At 43.1% G+C, this 16,057-nt stretch overlaps 1 protein-coding gene across 1 annotated transcript in view; it reads left to right on the plus strand.

Annotated features, from left to right (window-relative positions):
• Window positions 1-660: 660 nt before the first annotated feature.
• The window catches only part of LOC111981176 (histone deacetylase 5-like), a 61,407-nt gene continuing 46,010 nt past the window's right edge, over window positions 661-16,057 (plus strand). The window contains 1 exon segment of the mRNA XM_070433722.1: window positions 661-1,422. Coding sequence (XP_070289823.1) covers window positions 1,272-1,422 — 151 coding nt within the window. The 5' untranslated portion in view covers window positions 661-1,271.

Raw genomic sequence — 16,057 nt, forward strand, 5'->3', positions numbered from 1 at the left:
ATTAGCCATTTTGCTTGTCTGTCCTCGCACTTCAAGGTTCCAATGGTGGCACTGTATCCCCCACCCCCCTCGGCACTGGGAACAGCGCTCGATTGGCTCAGTGCTATTTGAATGAACAAGGTCCCCTCCTTTCCCTCTCCTCCTCTCTCTGCCTTCTCAAACACCCTCAGCTCTCGTCTCTATTTATAGCCCTAGCCCCGCCCCTCCCCTGCCACTCGGCAGCTATTTCCAGCCGCCCTGAGCAGCCCAGTCTGTAAACTCAGTAGCGCTCCTCTTCTACCTCTGTGCTCCGCAACACAGCAGGGGGGGGGTTGGGTAGAAGTTACCGGAAAAATAAACAAACAGGAAGAAAAACAAAAGGAGATTTAGGCTAGGGGCCAACCCCTTTTTGGAAAGACGCTGCAGGTTTTAATTCGTCTACCACTGGTTGAGGTGATGGGTGGTTCTGACTGCTTTCTCCTCTGTGGCAGATGCAGAGTYCAGCAGCGCTGCCTTTGTGAAGAGAACAAGGAGGAGGACACGCTGCAGTAGGAGGAGAGACTAGGAGGTTAACATTCAATGCCATCAACAAAAGTCTACCTCCCGAGCACCGTCTACACAACCTCCTAGTGATCTATTTTCAGCTTTTTTTTCCTTTCCCCCCCCCCCAGCTTCTCACTCCCCCTCTTCTCTATCTCGCTCCTCCTTCTCACTCTCCTCTCGCCATTCACTGATCTCTCCCGTGGCGCTCTCAGATCTTCGCCGACACAGTGACAGCCAGACTCTTGAGCTGACTGTGTCCACGTCTACTCTGCTTTCCACACAGACGACTGGTGCTTTTTGGACGAGATTCACATGGCCTTTTTTTGCCTGCTATTTATTTTCCCCAGCTTGACAGTTTTTCAAACGTGGTGTTTTGAGAAGGCTACGTAACTCCAAGAGGGCGGTGTGTATTTTAACTTTGCTCCTCTGAGTGGTTCAGTGCTGGTCTACTCGCCTCTGGCGAAACTACTTGTTTTGTTTCTTCTGTAGCCTGTGCTTGGAACAACTCTCACTATTCACCTGGAGACACTACAGTTCTGTTTGAGCCATGGAACTTCAAGGATCTCTCTCCATCAGTTGTTTCATGTCTAGAAGAGGAATTCTGGAGTTTTCTTTAAAGATTTGAGAGGGATTTCGCAGTGTTCACCTTCTCATCTAGTCCAAGGTTTTCTAATTTTCTGCATCTGAAACTTGCCTGGATAGTTTTTTTTGTTTTCCCATATGTATTGGAAGGACGCCCTTGCACTGGCATGCTTTTAAGGCCCACAGTGCCGGGGCTGTGCGCAATGTTGCAGACCATCTATGAGACCGAGTCCTGCTTCTCCTCAGACGCCGTGTCCAGCAGGGAGCAACCTCTGGAGCTGCTGCCCCAGTCCCAAGTGTCTGCCATGCCCAGTGCTGGTGAGTCATACAGGGGGTTGAGGGCAGGGGAAGGGTGGGTGCATGTCTGAGCACCTGAGAGGATGTCATMTTTTTGTAGGACTGTTGTGACTAGAGGTGTAGTGTTTTTGTCTGTCACTTGTCTGTTGTTGTTGAAGCTGCTTTTGAGGGAAGGACTTTTTAAAAGGAATGCATAGAAACCGACTACGGCCACTCAAGTTTTGGAGTCAGTCTTCTACAGCTTCTATGTGCTAGTGTGCGCTGAGAGGACGGGATGGATTTACTGCTCACTCGCGCTTAAATCAACAGAGCGGAACGGCTATAGAGCAGCATGTGGGTGGTTCTCTTGCATATGCTCCCCTTGTTTACCCGACACCTGTTCAAATAAGTGGATGTGCGCATTTCCTTTTGGTTTTCTAACCTTCATGAATTGTCCCGCTGGCACTGACCTTGGTACGGTTAATTTGTGAAAAACATGACAGGATAGTGCTGACATTTTGATTTGGTAATGGTGATTTAATCATGTTTTAAAGAATCTGGGACAGGACCTTTTTGGGGACTTTACCTGGTTTGTGTTTTCATATAAAATGGGTCCTAGATGGATGGGTAGATAATAGGCTAGGCAAAGGCTGTTTCTTTAAATAAGGTGTTAACTATTACAACAATGAGCATACATGTTCTATCATGTCAAGGACTATGCTCAAGATAAACTACGCACCCAGATGTGCTCCCCACTTTACAGCTACAAAGTATTTCAGGATTTGACATTTTAGTGGGTCAGCAATTTGGGGGATACATTTACATTTGAGTAATTTAGCTCAGTGTATTCATCTTAAGATGGCTAGGTTGGACAACCACATATCATACAGTACATCTTTCCTCAAAGTAGCTATCAGCAAAGTTGGCGCTAGTAAGGGGGGGGAAGCAGTGTGAGTTAGTTTACCAAAGGCACCAAGGTTTTTCTGCTCCCAGACTGTCTTGACACCTTGTACTTTAATTCTGTGAAAAGTTTTAGTAACTTTAGTAGAATTTCCCTTGAACTATGAGGTGCTACTGAAGGGGTTTTCGCTCAGGTTTGTTAACACCAGCCTGTTACAAAAACTAGACCCTGTGAATGGAGATCTTTGTTGCCCACAGACTCAGTAGACAAGGCCTTAACACGTAACATGTTTATAAAAAGCTTCACCACCAAGACCACAGGAAATGGATGGAATGCCAGGTCCTTTGATCAGCTCAACTAGGATCATAAAGTGACGGGGACCTGACCTGCGGCAACAATGGTTACCCTCCACCGGAAGCTTCCTGGCTGCACCCGTTTTAGCAGTGTTACCATTGCTAAGGCCAGACATATAGGTTTTATGATGATCCAACCTCACACGATATCAGTGGTTTGGTCCATCTGATATGGGCTTTGTAAATGTTACTGTTTCTCCAGACATACACTACCGTTCAAAAGTTTGGGCCCACTTAGAAATGTCCTTGTTTTTGAAGAAAAGCAACAACGAAAAAGTCCATTAAAATAACATGAAATTGATCAGAAATACAGTGTAGGACATTGTTAATGTTGTAAATTACTGTTGTAGCTGGAAACAGCTGATTTAAAAAAAWTTTTTTTTATGGAATATCTATGTAGGCGTACAAAGGCCCATTATCAGCAACCATCACTCCTGTGTTCCAGTGGCACGTTGTTAGCTAATCCAAGTTTATCATTTAAAAGGCTAATTGATAATTAGAAAACCCTTTTGCAATTATGTTAGCACAGCTGAAAACTGTTCTGATTTAAAGAAGCATTAAAACTGTCCTTTAGACTAGTTGAGTATCTGGAGCATCAGCATTTGTGGGTTCGATTACAGGCTCAAAATGGCCAGAAACAAATAACTTTCTTCTGAAACTCGTCAGTTTATTCTTGTTCTGAGAAATGAAGGCTATTCTATGCGAGAAATTGCCAAGAAACTGAAGATCTTGTACAACGCTATGTACAACTCCCTTCACAGAACAGCACAAACTGTCTCTAACCAGAATAGAAAGAGGAGTGGGAGGCCCCGGTGCACAACTGAGCAAGAGTACAAGTACATTAGTGTGTCTAGTTAGAGAAACAGGCGCCAAACAAGTCCTCAACTGGCAGCTTCATTAAATAGTACCTGCAAAATGGAGGAATTTTTTTCCCCTTGTTTTCCAAGTGGCCCCAAACATTTGAACAGTTGTGTATGATAATCCAACCTCATGATATCAGTGACTTTAAGGCTATTGGGCTCCGTAACTGGTTCTGACCATTCTAATCGGCTATGCCCTTGCTCCTTCCATATGCCCTGATGTATTGAGACTAAGCTGCCATTTACTCCATGATGTGAACTGTGGTTATATAAGTAGCAGACGTACAACTGTCTACCCTATACCTTTTAATGGCTTGCCTTTGTTTCTGTGCCTGGTGTATTTGTTTGCGTGTGTAAGCTGCATGCAGTAAGCTGTTTTGACACTGGAGAAAAAAGTGTCTCATCAGGTGGTGTGTGTTGGTTTGACTATCACTGATGGCTCTGTCTGACTTTAAGCGGGTATTATAGTTTACAGGGAAAGGCTTTGTGTGCATGGTGCGACTGACACACAACCAGTGCAGTGGACTCTTCCTGCATATTGCAATATTAGTTTTTTTTGTCTCTTTCTCCCAAATCTCGTGATCACAATCTTCTCGCTGCAACTCCCCAACGGGCTAGGGAGATGCAAAGGTCGAGTCTTGTGTCCTCCAAAACATGACCCACCAAGCCGCGCTTCTTAACACCTGCTCGCTTAACCCGGAAGCCAGCTTGCAAGCGCCCGGCCCGCTACAAGGAGTCGCTTGAGCGAGAGGAGTCAAGTTAATACCTCCTGGCCAAACTGTTCCCTAACCCGGACGACGCTGGGCCAATTGTGCGCCACCCTACGGGACTCCCGGTCACGGCCGTTTGGGAACGAACCCCAGGCTGTATTGACGCCGWAACTCTGCGATGCAGTGCCTAAGACCGCTGCGCCACTTGAAGGCCTGGCAATATTTTGTATTAATCAAACCTTGATTTAGATCATGGAAAAGCAGCACTTACTGCTGCAGATCAGAGGGAATCATTTGGGATTAGATGGATTACAGATTTGCAACTGAATGGGTGACTGAATGAATTTGCAGCAACCAGATACCTGACCCTGTCAAACCTGCCATTCTGTTTCAGACAAAAATCACATTGACATTCTTCAAAGAAAAAATCAACTATGAGTAAACTCATTAGTAGGGTGGCAATTAAAGCTAGGTGATAGGTGAGCTAAATAAACTAGATTGATTTGTCACTGGCTTAGTCTCCTGAAAATCCTCCTGTAATTATATAACTTAGTTGTAGACATGTTTATGCACACAAACTAGGCTACATGTCCTGTATTTTAAGGATCAGCATCAGAAATGTAATTGTTAGAAGTAAATTTAAGAGATGTTCAGACTTATTCAATGTTTACTGTATTTCAAGCTGATTTCAAGTGATTCAACAACTCTTCAAATTGTATTTGTCACGTGCTGAATGCAACAGGTGTTGTGCCCTCTTCACAACTGTCTTGTTGTGTTTGGACCATGATCGTTCATTGGTGATGTGGACACCAAGGAACTTGATACTCTCGACCCACTCCACTACAGCCCCGTTAATGTAGGCCTGTTCGGTCCTCCTTTTACTATAGTCCACGATCAGCTCCTTCGTCTTGCTAGACTTAGTGGCTAGACTTGGGAGCAGCATACACTTGGATATCTGATATAGCTGATATTGGCTTGGAGGTCTATATCATCATTAGGCTATATCATTGTAACACACCATGTGAAATCAATGGCATGCAAACATTAATCTTTTTCTCCCTTCTGGTCATTTCACTTGAACATGATGACATTCAGTAATCAGCCTGTGGCTTCATTATGATATCTCCCTCTACCTGCAGCTGGCTGTTACCACCCTCCACTTTGGCTTGTACATCTGTACAGTGGTCAGATGTCTATGCTCACTGGATGAGGTACAACATTGATTTGTTCCAGTTTCTTTGAATGATGCTGCGGTGATGTCAACAATGGATTGATGTGGCTTATATGGGGCCTAGAACAAGGTTGCTAGGACACAACACACTTTCACAGTCATGCCTTTTAACCAATTGGTTTAGTGGCACAAGGTGCTTTGTCACAGTTATGCCTCAGTCACTAGTCACTACCTTGTAATTGTTCACTGCCCTGGTCCTCCTTTGGCCCATGTGTCACGAAGTAATCACATGATGCAAATTGTACACGGTTGTAAAACGTTCTTCTTTGAAAGGCTGTCAATTAATCAGGCTGAGAAGGCAATAGGCTGGTATTGAAACTTGAGTTCAGTTATTGCCAACTGTGTCATGACTGTTGCAGTCCAGCTATACAGATAGTCCTTTTAAACCCCTGCATGTTCTGAGGCTCTGGGCCGGTTGCTACGTAAAAACGGTTTTGGAGTTTGCAGATGTTTTTCTTAGAGCGGGGTATATGCTAGTGCGAGGCTACGCACTGCAGCCAGCTGCTGGAGGCTGCCCACAACCCTCACTGCAACAGGGACCTGTAATTATGAGCAGTCAAGTGCAGACGTATGCGTCGGAACTGTGATCCAACCAGGAATCACTAGGGTCTTTCATGTGGTCCAGATCCTTATTGAGATGGAATGTTTGATAGTCCCATTTACACCGACAACCCCTTTCTGAAACAACCCATGATCCCACCATTAGCCCTCATTCTTCCACACTATGCAGGGAAGGTACTAGGCTTGGCTGGTTCCTTGGATATGATGGTTGGTAGTTTGAATAGGAGCTAATTTAGTAGGCCTAATCTTTTTAGAAATCCTTGATTTTTAGTTTCAATTTGCCATGCTCAAATTAGGTGTGCCTTGTGATAGGCCTAATTAAGGGGTTGTCTTAAAAAAGGCTCTTGTTGTTTAGTCATACTCTGCTTGATTTGTTGTGGTCCTTGTTCTGACGGATCCAAAATGGCTTAGTCCATTCAAACCGCATTATGAATCATATGGGGCCTTGGGTAACAGTTTTATGAATTTTGAATGTTCTGTGTACATTTTCAGTTTCAAGATGGATGCAAGAGTTTTGCAAGGCGATGTGAGGGTTAAAAATGTATGGAGGGACTGACTGCAGAGCAGGCCTGCTGTTTTCTAGCTGCCCTGTACAGGAGTCTGTTATAGTCTACTCCCCACAAGTAGAGGACCTTTGCTACCCACCAACATTGATGTGTGGGGGAACATTCACAGTATTATTTGAGTACTAAGTTTGTTTCCTAGAGGCTGCTAAATTAAGACAAATTTAAATATAGCATTGCCCCCCCGTCACCACCAGGGCTTGTCAACCCGCAGCACTCTCCCCCCTCTTATGTTCCAGTGCTATAATGAACGCCCAGGCATGCCACGCCTGTTTACCAGCCCCGTGCTGTGCTCCCYCCCATGTCTGGGGTGGTGGAGTTGGGTGTGTGTGTTTGTACCTGCTTTGTGTGTTCCCAGACAATCATCTCTTTCCTTACCTACATTGCTACCTGCCCTGCACTCCATTATCAACGGGACGTGTCACAGGTACTGTCCTGGAGTTGTCTTCACCTCAGCTGGCTGTCATGAAGCGTTACCTACTGACCAACAGTCTCTGACAACCTTGGCTCTAGATATGCTATGTTGTTGAGCTGACTAGCTTATAATTAGACATAACGTAATAACGCCTAAAAGGRTTATTGTGTTACTTATTCCACCTGTCTTGGTCATATCTGCTGAATCCTTTCTCTTAATCAACTCTATCTAAAATCATTTCTGATTTTTAGATTGTGATGGGCCCGTAACCGATCAGAAATCCTTAAACATCAATAATAGGAATGTACAAACATTTTATCCCATACTAATGCTAAAAATATCGCAATGGGAGTTAACTCTTCTTACCTGATATTGTTAGTCGTAGTAATTAGAGTATAGTCCTATCATGGCAGGCGGGGTTATATTTAGAGGCAGGATATTATTGCAMAAAGCAGTCTTGTGAGTGCGTGCACACACAACCGTTAAAGTTTGGGGTCACTTAGAAGTTGCCTTTGTTTTCCATGAAATCATACATGAAATGAGTTGCAAAATTAAAAGGAAATATAGTCAAGAAGTTGACAATTATAAATAATGATTTTTAATTGAAATAATTGTGTCCTTCAAACTTTGCTTTCGTCAAATAATCCTTTAGTTGCAGCAATTACAGCCTTGCAGACCTTTGGCATTCTAGTTGTCAAATTGTTGAGGTAATCTGAAGAGATTTCACCCATGCTTCCTGAAGCACCTACCACACAGTGGATTGGCTTGATGGGCACTTCTTACTTACCATACGGTCAAGCGGCTCCCGCAGCCGCTCAATAGGGTTGAGATCCGGTGACTGTGCTGGGCACTCCATTATAGACAGAATACCAGCTGACTGCTTCTTCCCGAAAATAGTTATTGGGTAGTTTGGAGCTGTGCTTTGGGTCATTGTCCTGCTGTAGGAGGAAATTGGCTCCAATTTAAGCACCGTCCACAGGGTACGGCATGGCGTTGCAAAATGGAGTGATAGCCTTCCTTCTTCAAGATCCCTTTTACCCTGGACAAATCTCCCACTTTACCACCACCAAAGCACCCCCAGACCATCACATTGCCTCCACCATGCTTGAAAGATGGCGTCAAGCACTCCTCCAGCATCTTTTCATTTTTTTCTGCGTCTCACGAATGTTSTTCTTTGTGATCCGAACACCTCAAACTTAGATTRGTCTGTCCATAACACTTCTTTCCAATCTTCCTCTGTCTGTGTTCTTAATTTTTATTTTTATTGGCCACTCTGAGATATGGCTTTTTCTTTGCAACTCTGCCTAGAAGGCCAGCATCCCGGAGTCGCCTCTTCACTGTTGACGTTGAGACGTGTTTTGCGGGTACTATTTTAATGAAGCTGCCAGTTGAGGACTTGTGAGGCATCGGTTTCTCAAACTAGACAGTAATGTACTTGTCCTCTTGCTCAGTTGTGCACCGGGTTCTCACACTCCTCTTTATTCTGGTTAGAGACAGTTTGCGCTGTCCTGTAAAGGGAGTAGTACACAGCGTTGTACGAGATCTTCAGTTTCTTGGCAATTTCTCGCATGGAATAGCCTTCATTTCTGAGAACAAGAATAAACTGACGAGTTTCAGAAGATAGTTATTTGTTTCTGGCCATTTTGAGCCTGTAATCGAACCCACAAATGCTGATGCTCCAGATACTCAACTAGTCTAAAGAAGGACAGTTTTATTGCTTCTATAATCAGCACCACCGTTTTTTTAAAGCTGTGCTAACATAATTGCAAAAGGGTTTTATAATGATCAATTAGCTTTTTTTAAATMATATACTTGGATAACACAATGTGTCATTGGAACACTGGAGTGATGGTTGCTGATAAATGAGACTTTGTACACCTATGTAGATATTCCATTTAAAAATCTGCCGTTTCCAGCATTAATAGTCATTTACAACATTAATGTCTACACTGTATTTCTGATCAATTTGATGTTATTTTAATGGACAAAAAATTTGCTTTTTTTTCAAAAACAAGGACATTTCTAAGTGACCCCAAACTTTTGAATGGGTGTGTGAGGCCAGGTGATATTGTATAGACCTCTATGAAGCCCTAGGTTCCCCAGAGTTGTGTGTGTACATGTGCATAAGCCTAAGATATTTTCCCCTGTGAATTTTGGTTTCCAGACCAAACCTGGATACAACTATTGATGCTCCCCTCCTAGCATTCAAAAGCCCTAGACAGGCCCGATACAATGATGTGCAGTTTTGCCCGGGACGGGGATGCAGGACTACCTCAATAGGAAGTGTCCCATGGGTGTTGTGGGTGGGGATGCGCTGATTCTTTCATCCTGGCTGACACCAGAGACGCCCTGGTTGACCCGCTGTCCCCAGACTCTCGTTACCCACACAGAGTCCTCTGCAGCGGGCCAGGGAACTCCATTTGGGACGATCTGCTCTCCAAATATTGATTCATGCATTTGTGCTGAAACTGTCGCTGAGCGGAGCTCCCTCTGGGAGGGACCAGAGTCCTCTCAGCATGTTTTGCCTCCAGCATGTGATCCCAAGGACTGTCTTTTAATATCTGTTTGAAGGGCAACTGTTATAAAATGTGTATCCAACAGAGAGAGAGAATGTTAGGGTGTGTTGTCTGCATGTGTTATTGTGGTGTTGGACAAATTATCTTGGGCATCTGAGGTTAGTGGTTCACAGCAATTGACTACATTACAAATCACTGTGGTGACTATTCAAACCCAAATAGTATGGCATTGTATCGGTACGTTCCATGAGCAGCCCAGATGCCAAGGAGGGCAGAATGCTTTGCTGTTGAATCCAGCGAGGTGGCACACACTTCAACCTCACCTTGGTTCTTGTCTCCAGTACGCTGGTATCACGTGTTTCTGTGTGTGAACATGTAACTTCATCCTGCAGCAGACTCCACTGTTGTGGCTGAGAAGCAGATAGGCCACAGGGGTTCTATTTTAGCTCAGAGAAAGTCAGACTTCATTAAAGGCTGGCGCTATTTATATCGCTGAAAAATAAAGTTGTGTGAATCCTGAAGGGGCCCATGATCACTGCTTTGAGCCCAGGGGGATTTGTGAGGGGGATGGTGCTCTTTTTTGAGCAGATAGGCAGCTGAAGGACTTTCTCTGGATCAGGCCACAATACACACACAATATCAAGAGTCCTTTACTGGCTGTCTTGGTTATGCCCAAGATGATAATTTGTTTCTAAGGTTGAGGTCTATGATTTATGAATAGAATTGTTTCAATACAAATGTTTTCCTTGGAAGCTTCCAGGGCTCCCTTAAGAGAGTGTGACACACTAGATTTTGAGCTTCAAAACAAAAAAAACTCACTTATGTTTCAGGGATTTTCTTTGTAAAATGTGCCACTGCTAATACGTAGCTGCAGCTTCTCAGAGGGATCATATTATTACTAAATGATCATGTGCGTCACTATAAAATGCTGGTCTGTTTAAAAAATAAAATTGGGGTATGAGGAGCTCTATTTCAACTGGGACATGTTCAAACCGAGCCAAACCCTCCCCTACCGCTAAAAAGCAGTATGAAATGAATTCCGCACCACACAGAAGTTTACCCAGAAAACAACATTCCTCTCATGCAAGCGTTTGACGTCAATGCCGGAACATTTATAGAACATGTAAACAGTGGCAGACTCAGGTCAGTGCTTAGCGATGACATTTCATCGTCTCAATGTTTATGCTTTACATAATTTCCCCCCCTCTTTTCAAAAGGAAGGCTATCCCATGTGAGTAACAAATCAACCCTTCAGGGATTGTATCCACCACCTTGTGCACCACAGTGTGTTTGTGTAGGCTGCTTCATTTGAATGGGACAGTGTTTGGAGTGTGCTAGAGTAGGGTGCCTTATGTCCAGGGATCAACATTCTTTATGGTTCAGGTAAAACGGAGCTGCTGTAGGAAAACTCTCAGAATGCTCCCAGAATTTTCCTTTCAAATTCCTTAGTCCGGGTGAAGGCCTGAATTTCAGCTAGCCGTGTCACCGTCGCATGACTCTATCCGGGCAGCAGCAATCTGTAATCTGCTCCAGGCCCATTATGTTCTAACATCCATGCATTACTACATGGCGATCAACAGTTGCATACCAAAGGAAGAATCAAAGGAACAGGCAAGCTACTGGGTAAATGTTAGCTTACATGCAAGCCATAGCAATAAGTTATAGACTGTCTCTCCGCCCCAAGTGTCTTTTTTGGGCTTCCTCAGAAGAAACTACTAGTTTCTTGTTTTTCCAGAGCAAGGAGCTACCCCTGCAGAAGGCCTGCCAAGGCTTTGGGGGTTCCTGAGGCACATAAATCACACAGGCTATTTACAACCTCCTCTCCTATTAGCATCAGGATGAGGCTCCGACCGCTATAAGACTGTTCCAAAGGACGTAAATATAGGCTATCACCCTGCCTGTGCTCTTTCTCCCTCGTCTTTCCCACTTTGGACAACAACGGTGCCCAGATAAAAAAAAAACTGTACAGATCAGGCCAGCTTCCGTTTTGAGCCACCTCTTTCTCCCCTCTCTCTCTTCGCCATGTGTGGCTAACAAGGAAAGGACGCAGAGCAGATTTGACAGGGCAGCCTACCTCATGTTGCTATGTGCTATTTCTGGAAAGCAATATTCATGCTTTTTTTTCTTTTTTCTCCTGTGTCTTGCTTTACTCCCTCTTTCTCTCTCTTGTCTTTCCAAAGTGTAGTTGGTGTAGCGTTGTTAAAGAAAATAACCATGACGTAAGCTGCACCCTCTGCAAAACAGACTTAAAAAAAGAGAAGGGAAAGAAAGCTTGTAACTCGAATAATAAATGGCTGCACTMCAGACTGTACGTTCCTAGCTGAGTGGAATGATCGATCAGTCGTCATGAGGAGGTGGCACATATGCTTGACTATTAACACAGCCGTGCATTTGACTCATGGACAGAAAGGACACAACAGTGATTTAAATATTGTGCTTAGCTATACTTATCCTATTAAAACTCTTAACAAGACCTGTACTTTTTGGAGTGTGCAAAGGTTGACCATTTTGTCAAACAAGCAGATTGTACTTTTATTCCAGCACACTGTGGGCCTAGCCATTGTCACCCCCGTTTTAGATTTTATGGTGCGATAAGCTTCGCCCATATTTCAGTGCTGTCTGAGAGCCTAATGAATGCACAGTTTGCAGTCCGCAGGGCGAGCGTGGTGAGATTTTATTAATGGGTCCCTCCCAGGGCCTCCTACCTCGCTAGTGCCACTCTGCTGGCCACCTTGAGTCCTGTCTGATAGAATAAAAACCAGTGTACCGGCATGCAATGAGCTCTATATTCGGTGACATTGGTGGTGATGGTTCTGCACCTCAGTTTCTGGATTAAAGAGTGAGTCTCTTGAGACAGCCACTGACTAGAATGAGGGTGGCCAAGGAGAGAGTTCCTCAGTCCTCTCTCCCCAACATGCTCTCCGTACACCCATTGTTCTCCCTCAATGTAGCGTACTTTCAGTCGGATCATCTGGAGTTCCTTCACCTTGGCAGGTTGGGGAGATAAATGGACGGGGTTAATCATAGCTGAAGGGGTGAGGTTTAGTATTTTGGGCAGCTGGTCATTGCAGCACTAGCTTAATGAGACCACAAAGGTAAGATCCCCCATAAGCTTATTATTCTGGTCCTGGCTGGTTTGTTAAATCCATTCTGTGATTAGACAGGGAACTAAAAGTTTCTGATGCTTATGTTTAATCACCATAAAATCCCCAGTCCACACACTTTGGAAACCAACAAACCGTTTTAGTATCTGTAGGGATGTAACGATCGGGCCCAATTCAAATGTTTTAAGATACGACTTCATCGGTTTGCGGACCCCAAATCAAACCAAATGTAGCACGCATCGGTCAGAAAATGTTTTCCAACGTTACGAATCGCTGATTCACAAATTACTTTTGCTCATATTACTGTTTCTACCTTTCTAAAATACCTCATATTTTTTGACGACTGATGCGTCCTCTCCTTCAGTGTCGAACTAAGCATGTAACTGTGACAGTCATTGATCTACAAGTCATTTTGCATGTCGATCATTTCAAGGGAATATCAGTAGCCTAGTGGAACTGCGCACTGTGCCTAGCTTCGCACTCTGACCAACTCAAGGTAGGCAGCCTGTTCCTGATCTTGTGCAGCACCTTCAGCATTCATATTCTAAAATGGCTTGTGTGATATTAAGCTTTATTAGTTGAGTGACAGCCTATGTAATTTGCTAGGTTATTGTTATCTATGCACTGTTGTAAATGTGTTTTTTACTGGAATAAAAGTAAACTACCGGAGACAACTCATCTGGGTACACCTGCTGAACGGGGCTTACAATAGATATCATTTCGATTTGTTCAGGTTCACCATCAGCAATAGATTTGGTKGTTTCTTTTTTTTATTATCAGTATATATGGTCTTTTTGTTTTTAGATATACAGGATGAACTTGAAATTTCATAACGAGGAATCACTTGCGAGGCGCACTGCATTGCCAAAGCAGGAGGCGAAAAGAAGCTCACTAAACTTCCAAATGGTCAAAACCATTTGATTTTGAGATACGAGGTGAAATCAAAAATTGTGCTATATATTCATTGGGTATGTCATAGCTAAATTGTAGATGATAAATATTGATACATTACTAGCTCAAACACTTAATCTGGAAAAATGACAAGTTAATTAGTGGATGACGGTGATTTCAGAACTAAAGTGGGGGGATAAAAAAACATGCTACATTGCCCCCTCCCCCCCTCGCTAATATGAAAGTGGTAGATGCCTAGTCTCCCTTATGGCTCAGATCAGGTGCCTAGATGTAATTTTTTAAATTTTATTTACCCTTTTTTTAACTAGGCAAGACAGTTAAGAACAAATTCTTATTTACAATGACGGCCGCTGCCCTATGGGACTCCCAATCATGGCCGGATGTGATACATAGAACCAGGGACTGTAGTGGCTCGTCTTGCACTGAGATGCAGTGCCTTAGACCGCTGCGCCACTCGGGAGCCCATACTGTGCCTTCAGAAAGTATTCACACCCCTTGACTTCTTCCACATTTTGTGTTAGAGCCTGAATTAAAAATTGTATAAAATTGAGAATTTTTTCACTGGCCTACACACAATACCCCATAATGTCAAAGTGGAATTATGTTTTGTAAAAATGTAATTAAATGAATAGCTGAAATGTCTTGTGTCAATAAGTATTAAACCCCTTTGTTATGGCAAGCCTAAATAAGTTCAGGAGTAAACATTTGTCACAAATTGCATGGACTCAATCTGTGTTTAACATGATTTTTCAATGAATACCTCATCTATGTACCCCACACATACAATTGTCTGTAAGGTCCCTCAGTCGAGCAGTGAATTTCAAACACAGATTAATCCGCAAAAACCAGGGAGGTTTTCCAATGCCTCGCAAAGGACACGTAATGGTAGATGGGTAAAAATAAACATACATTGAATATCCCTTTGAGCATGGTGACATTATTAATTACACTTTGGATGGTGTATCAATACACCAGTCACTACAGAGATACAGGCGTTCTTCCTAACTCAGTTGCCGGCGAGGAAGGAAACCGCACAGGGATTTCACCATGAGGTCAATGGTGACTTTTTAAAACAGTTCTATCGTTTTTAATGGCTGTAATAGGAGAAAACGGAGAATGGATCAAATTGTAGTTACGCCACAATACTAACGTATAGTTGACAGAGAGAAAAGGAAGCATGTACAGAATAAAAATATTCTAAAACATGCATCCTGTTTGCAACAAGGCACTAAAGTAACACTGTACAAAATGTGGCAAAGCAATTCACTTTTTTATCCGGAAAACAAAGTGTTATGCTTGGGGCAAAATCCAATACAACACATTACTGAGTACCACTCACCATATTTCCAAGCATAGTGGTGGCTGCATCATGTTATGGGTATGCTTGTAATCGTTAAGGGCTGGGGAGTTTTTCAGGATAAAAAAGGAATGGAGCTAAGCACAAGCAGAATCCTAGAGGGAAACCTGATTGTCTGCTTTCCACCAGACATTGGGAGATGAATTCACCTTTCAGCAGGACAATAACCTGAAACAAGGACTAATCTAAACTGGTGTTGCTTACCAAGAAGACGGTGAGTGGCCAGGTTACAGTTTTGACTTAAATCTGCTTGAAAATCTATGGCAAGACTTGAAATGGTTGTCTAGCAATGATCAACAACTAATTTGACAGAGCTTGAAGAATTTAGAAAAGAATAGTAATGGACAGACTTACCCAGAAAGACTCGTAGCTGTAATCACTGCTAAAGGGGATTCTAACATGTATTGACTCAGTGTGAATAGTTATTTAAATTTGCAAACATTTCTGAAAACACGTTTTCACTTAGTCGTAATGGGATATTGTGTGTAGATGGATTAAATAATTTCTCATCCATTTTTAATTCAGGCTGTAACACAACAAAATGTGGAATATGTCAAGGGTAGAGGTCGACCGATTTAATCGGCATGGCTGATTTAAGGCTGATTTTCAAGTTTTCATAGCAATCGGTAATTGTTATTTTTGGAAGCTGATTATATTGCAGTCCACGAGGAGACGGCGTGGCAGGCTGACCACCTGTTACGTGAGTGCAGGCAGCAAGGAGCCATGGTAAGTTGCTAGCTAGCATTAAACTTATCTTGTAAAAAAAAATAAAAAAATTCTTCACAATCACTAGTTAACTACACGTGGTTGACGATATTAGTAGTTTAACTAGCTTGTCCTGCGTTGCATATAATCAATGCGGTGACTGAAATTGTCACTTCTCTTGCGTTCAGTGTAAGCAGAGTCAGGGTATATGCAGCAGTTTGGGTCGCCTGGCTCGTTGCGAACTGTGTGAAGACCATTTCTTCCTAACAGAGACCGTAATTAATTTTCCATAATTATGACATAACATTGTGCAATGTAACAGCAATATTTAGACTTAGGGTTGCCACCCGTTTGATAAAATACGTAACGGTTCCGTATTTCACTGAAAGAATAAAAGTTTTGTTTTCGAAATGATAGTTTCGGATTTGACCATATTAATGAGCTAAGGCTCATATTTCTGTATGTTTATATTATAATTAAGTCTATGAT

Source organism: Salvelinus sp. IW2-2015, linkage group LG20 (genome assembly GCF_002910315.2).
Source record: "Salvelinus sp. IW2-2015 linkage group LG20, ASM291031v2, whole genome shotgun sequence".
Classification (NCBI taxonomy): Eukaryota; Metazoa; Chordata; class Actinopteri; order Salmoniformes; family Salmonidae; genus Salvelinus; species Salvelinus sp. IW2-2015.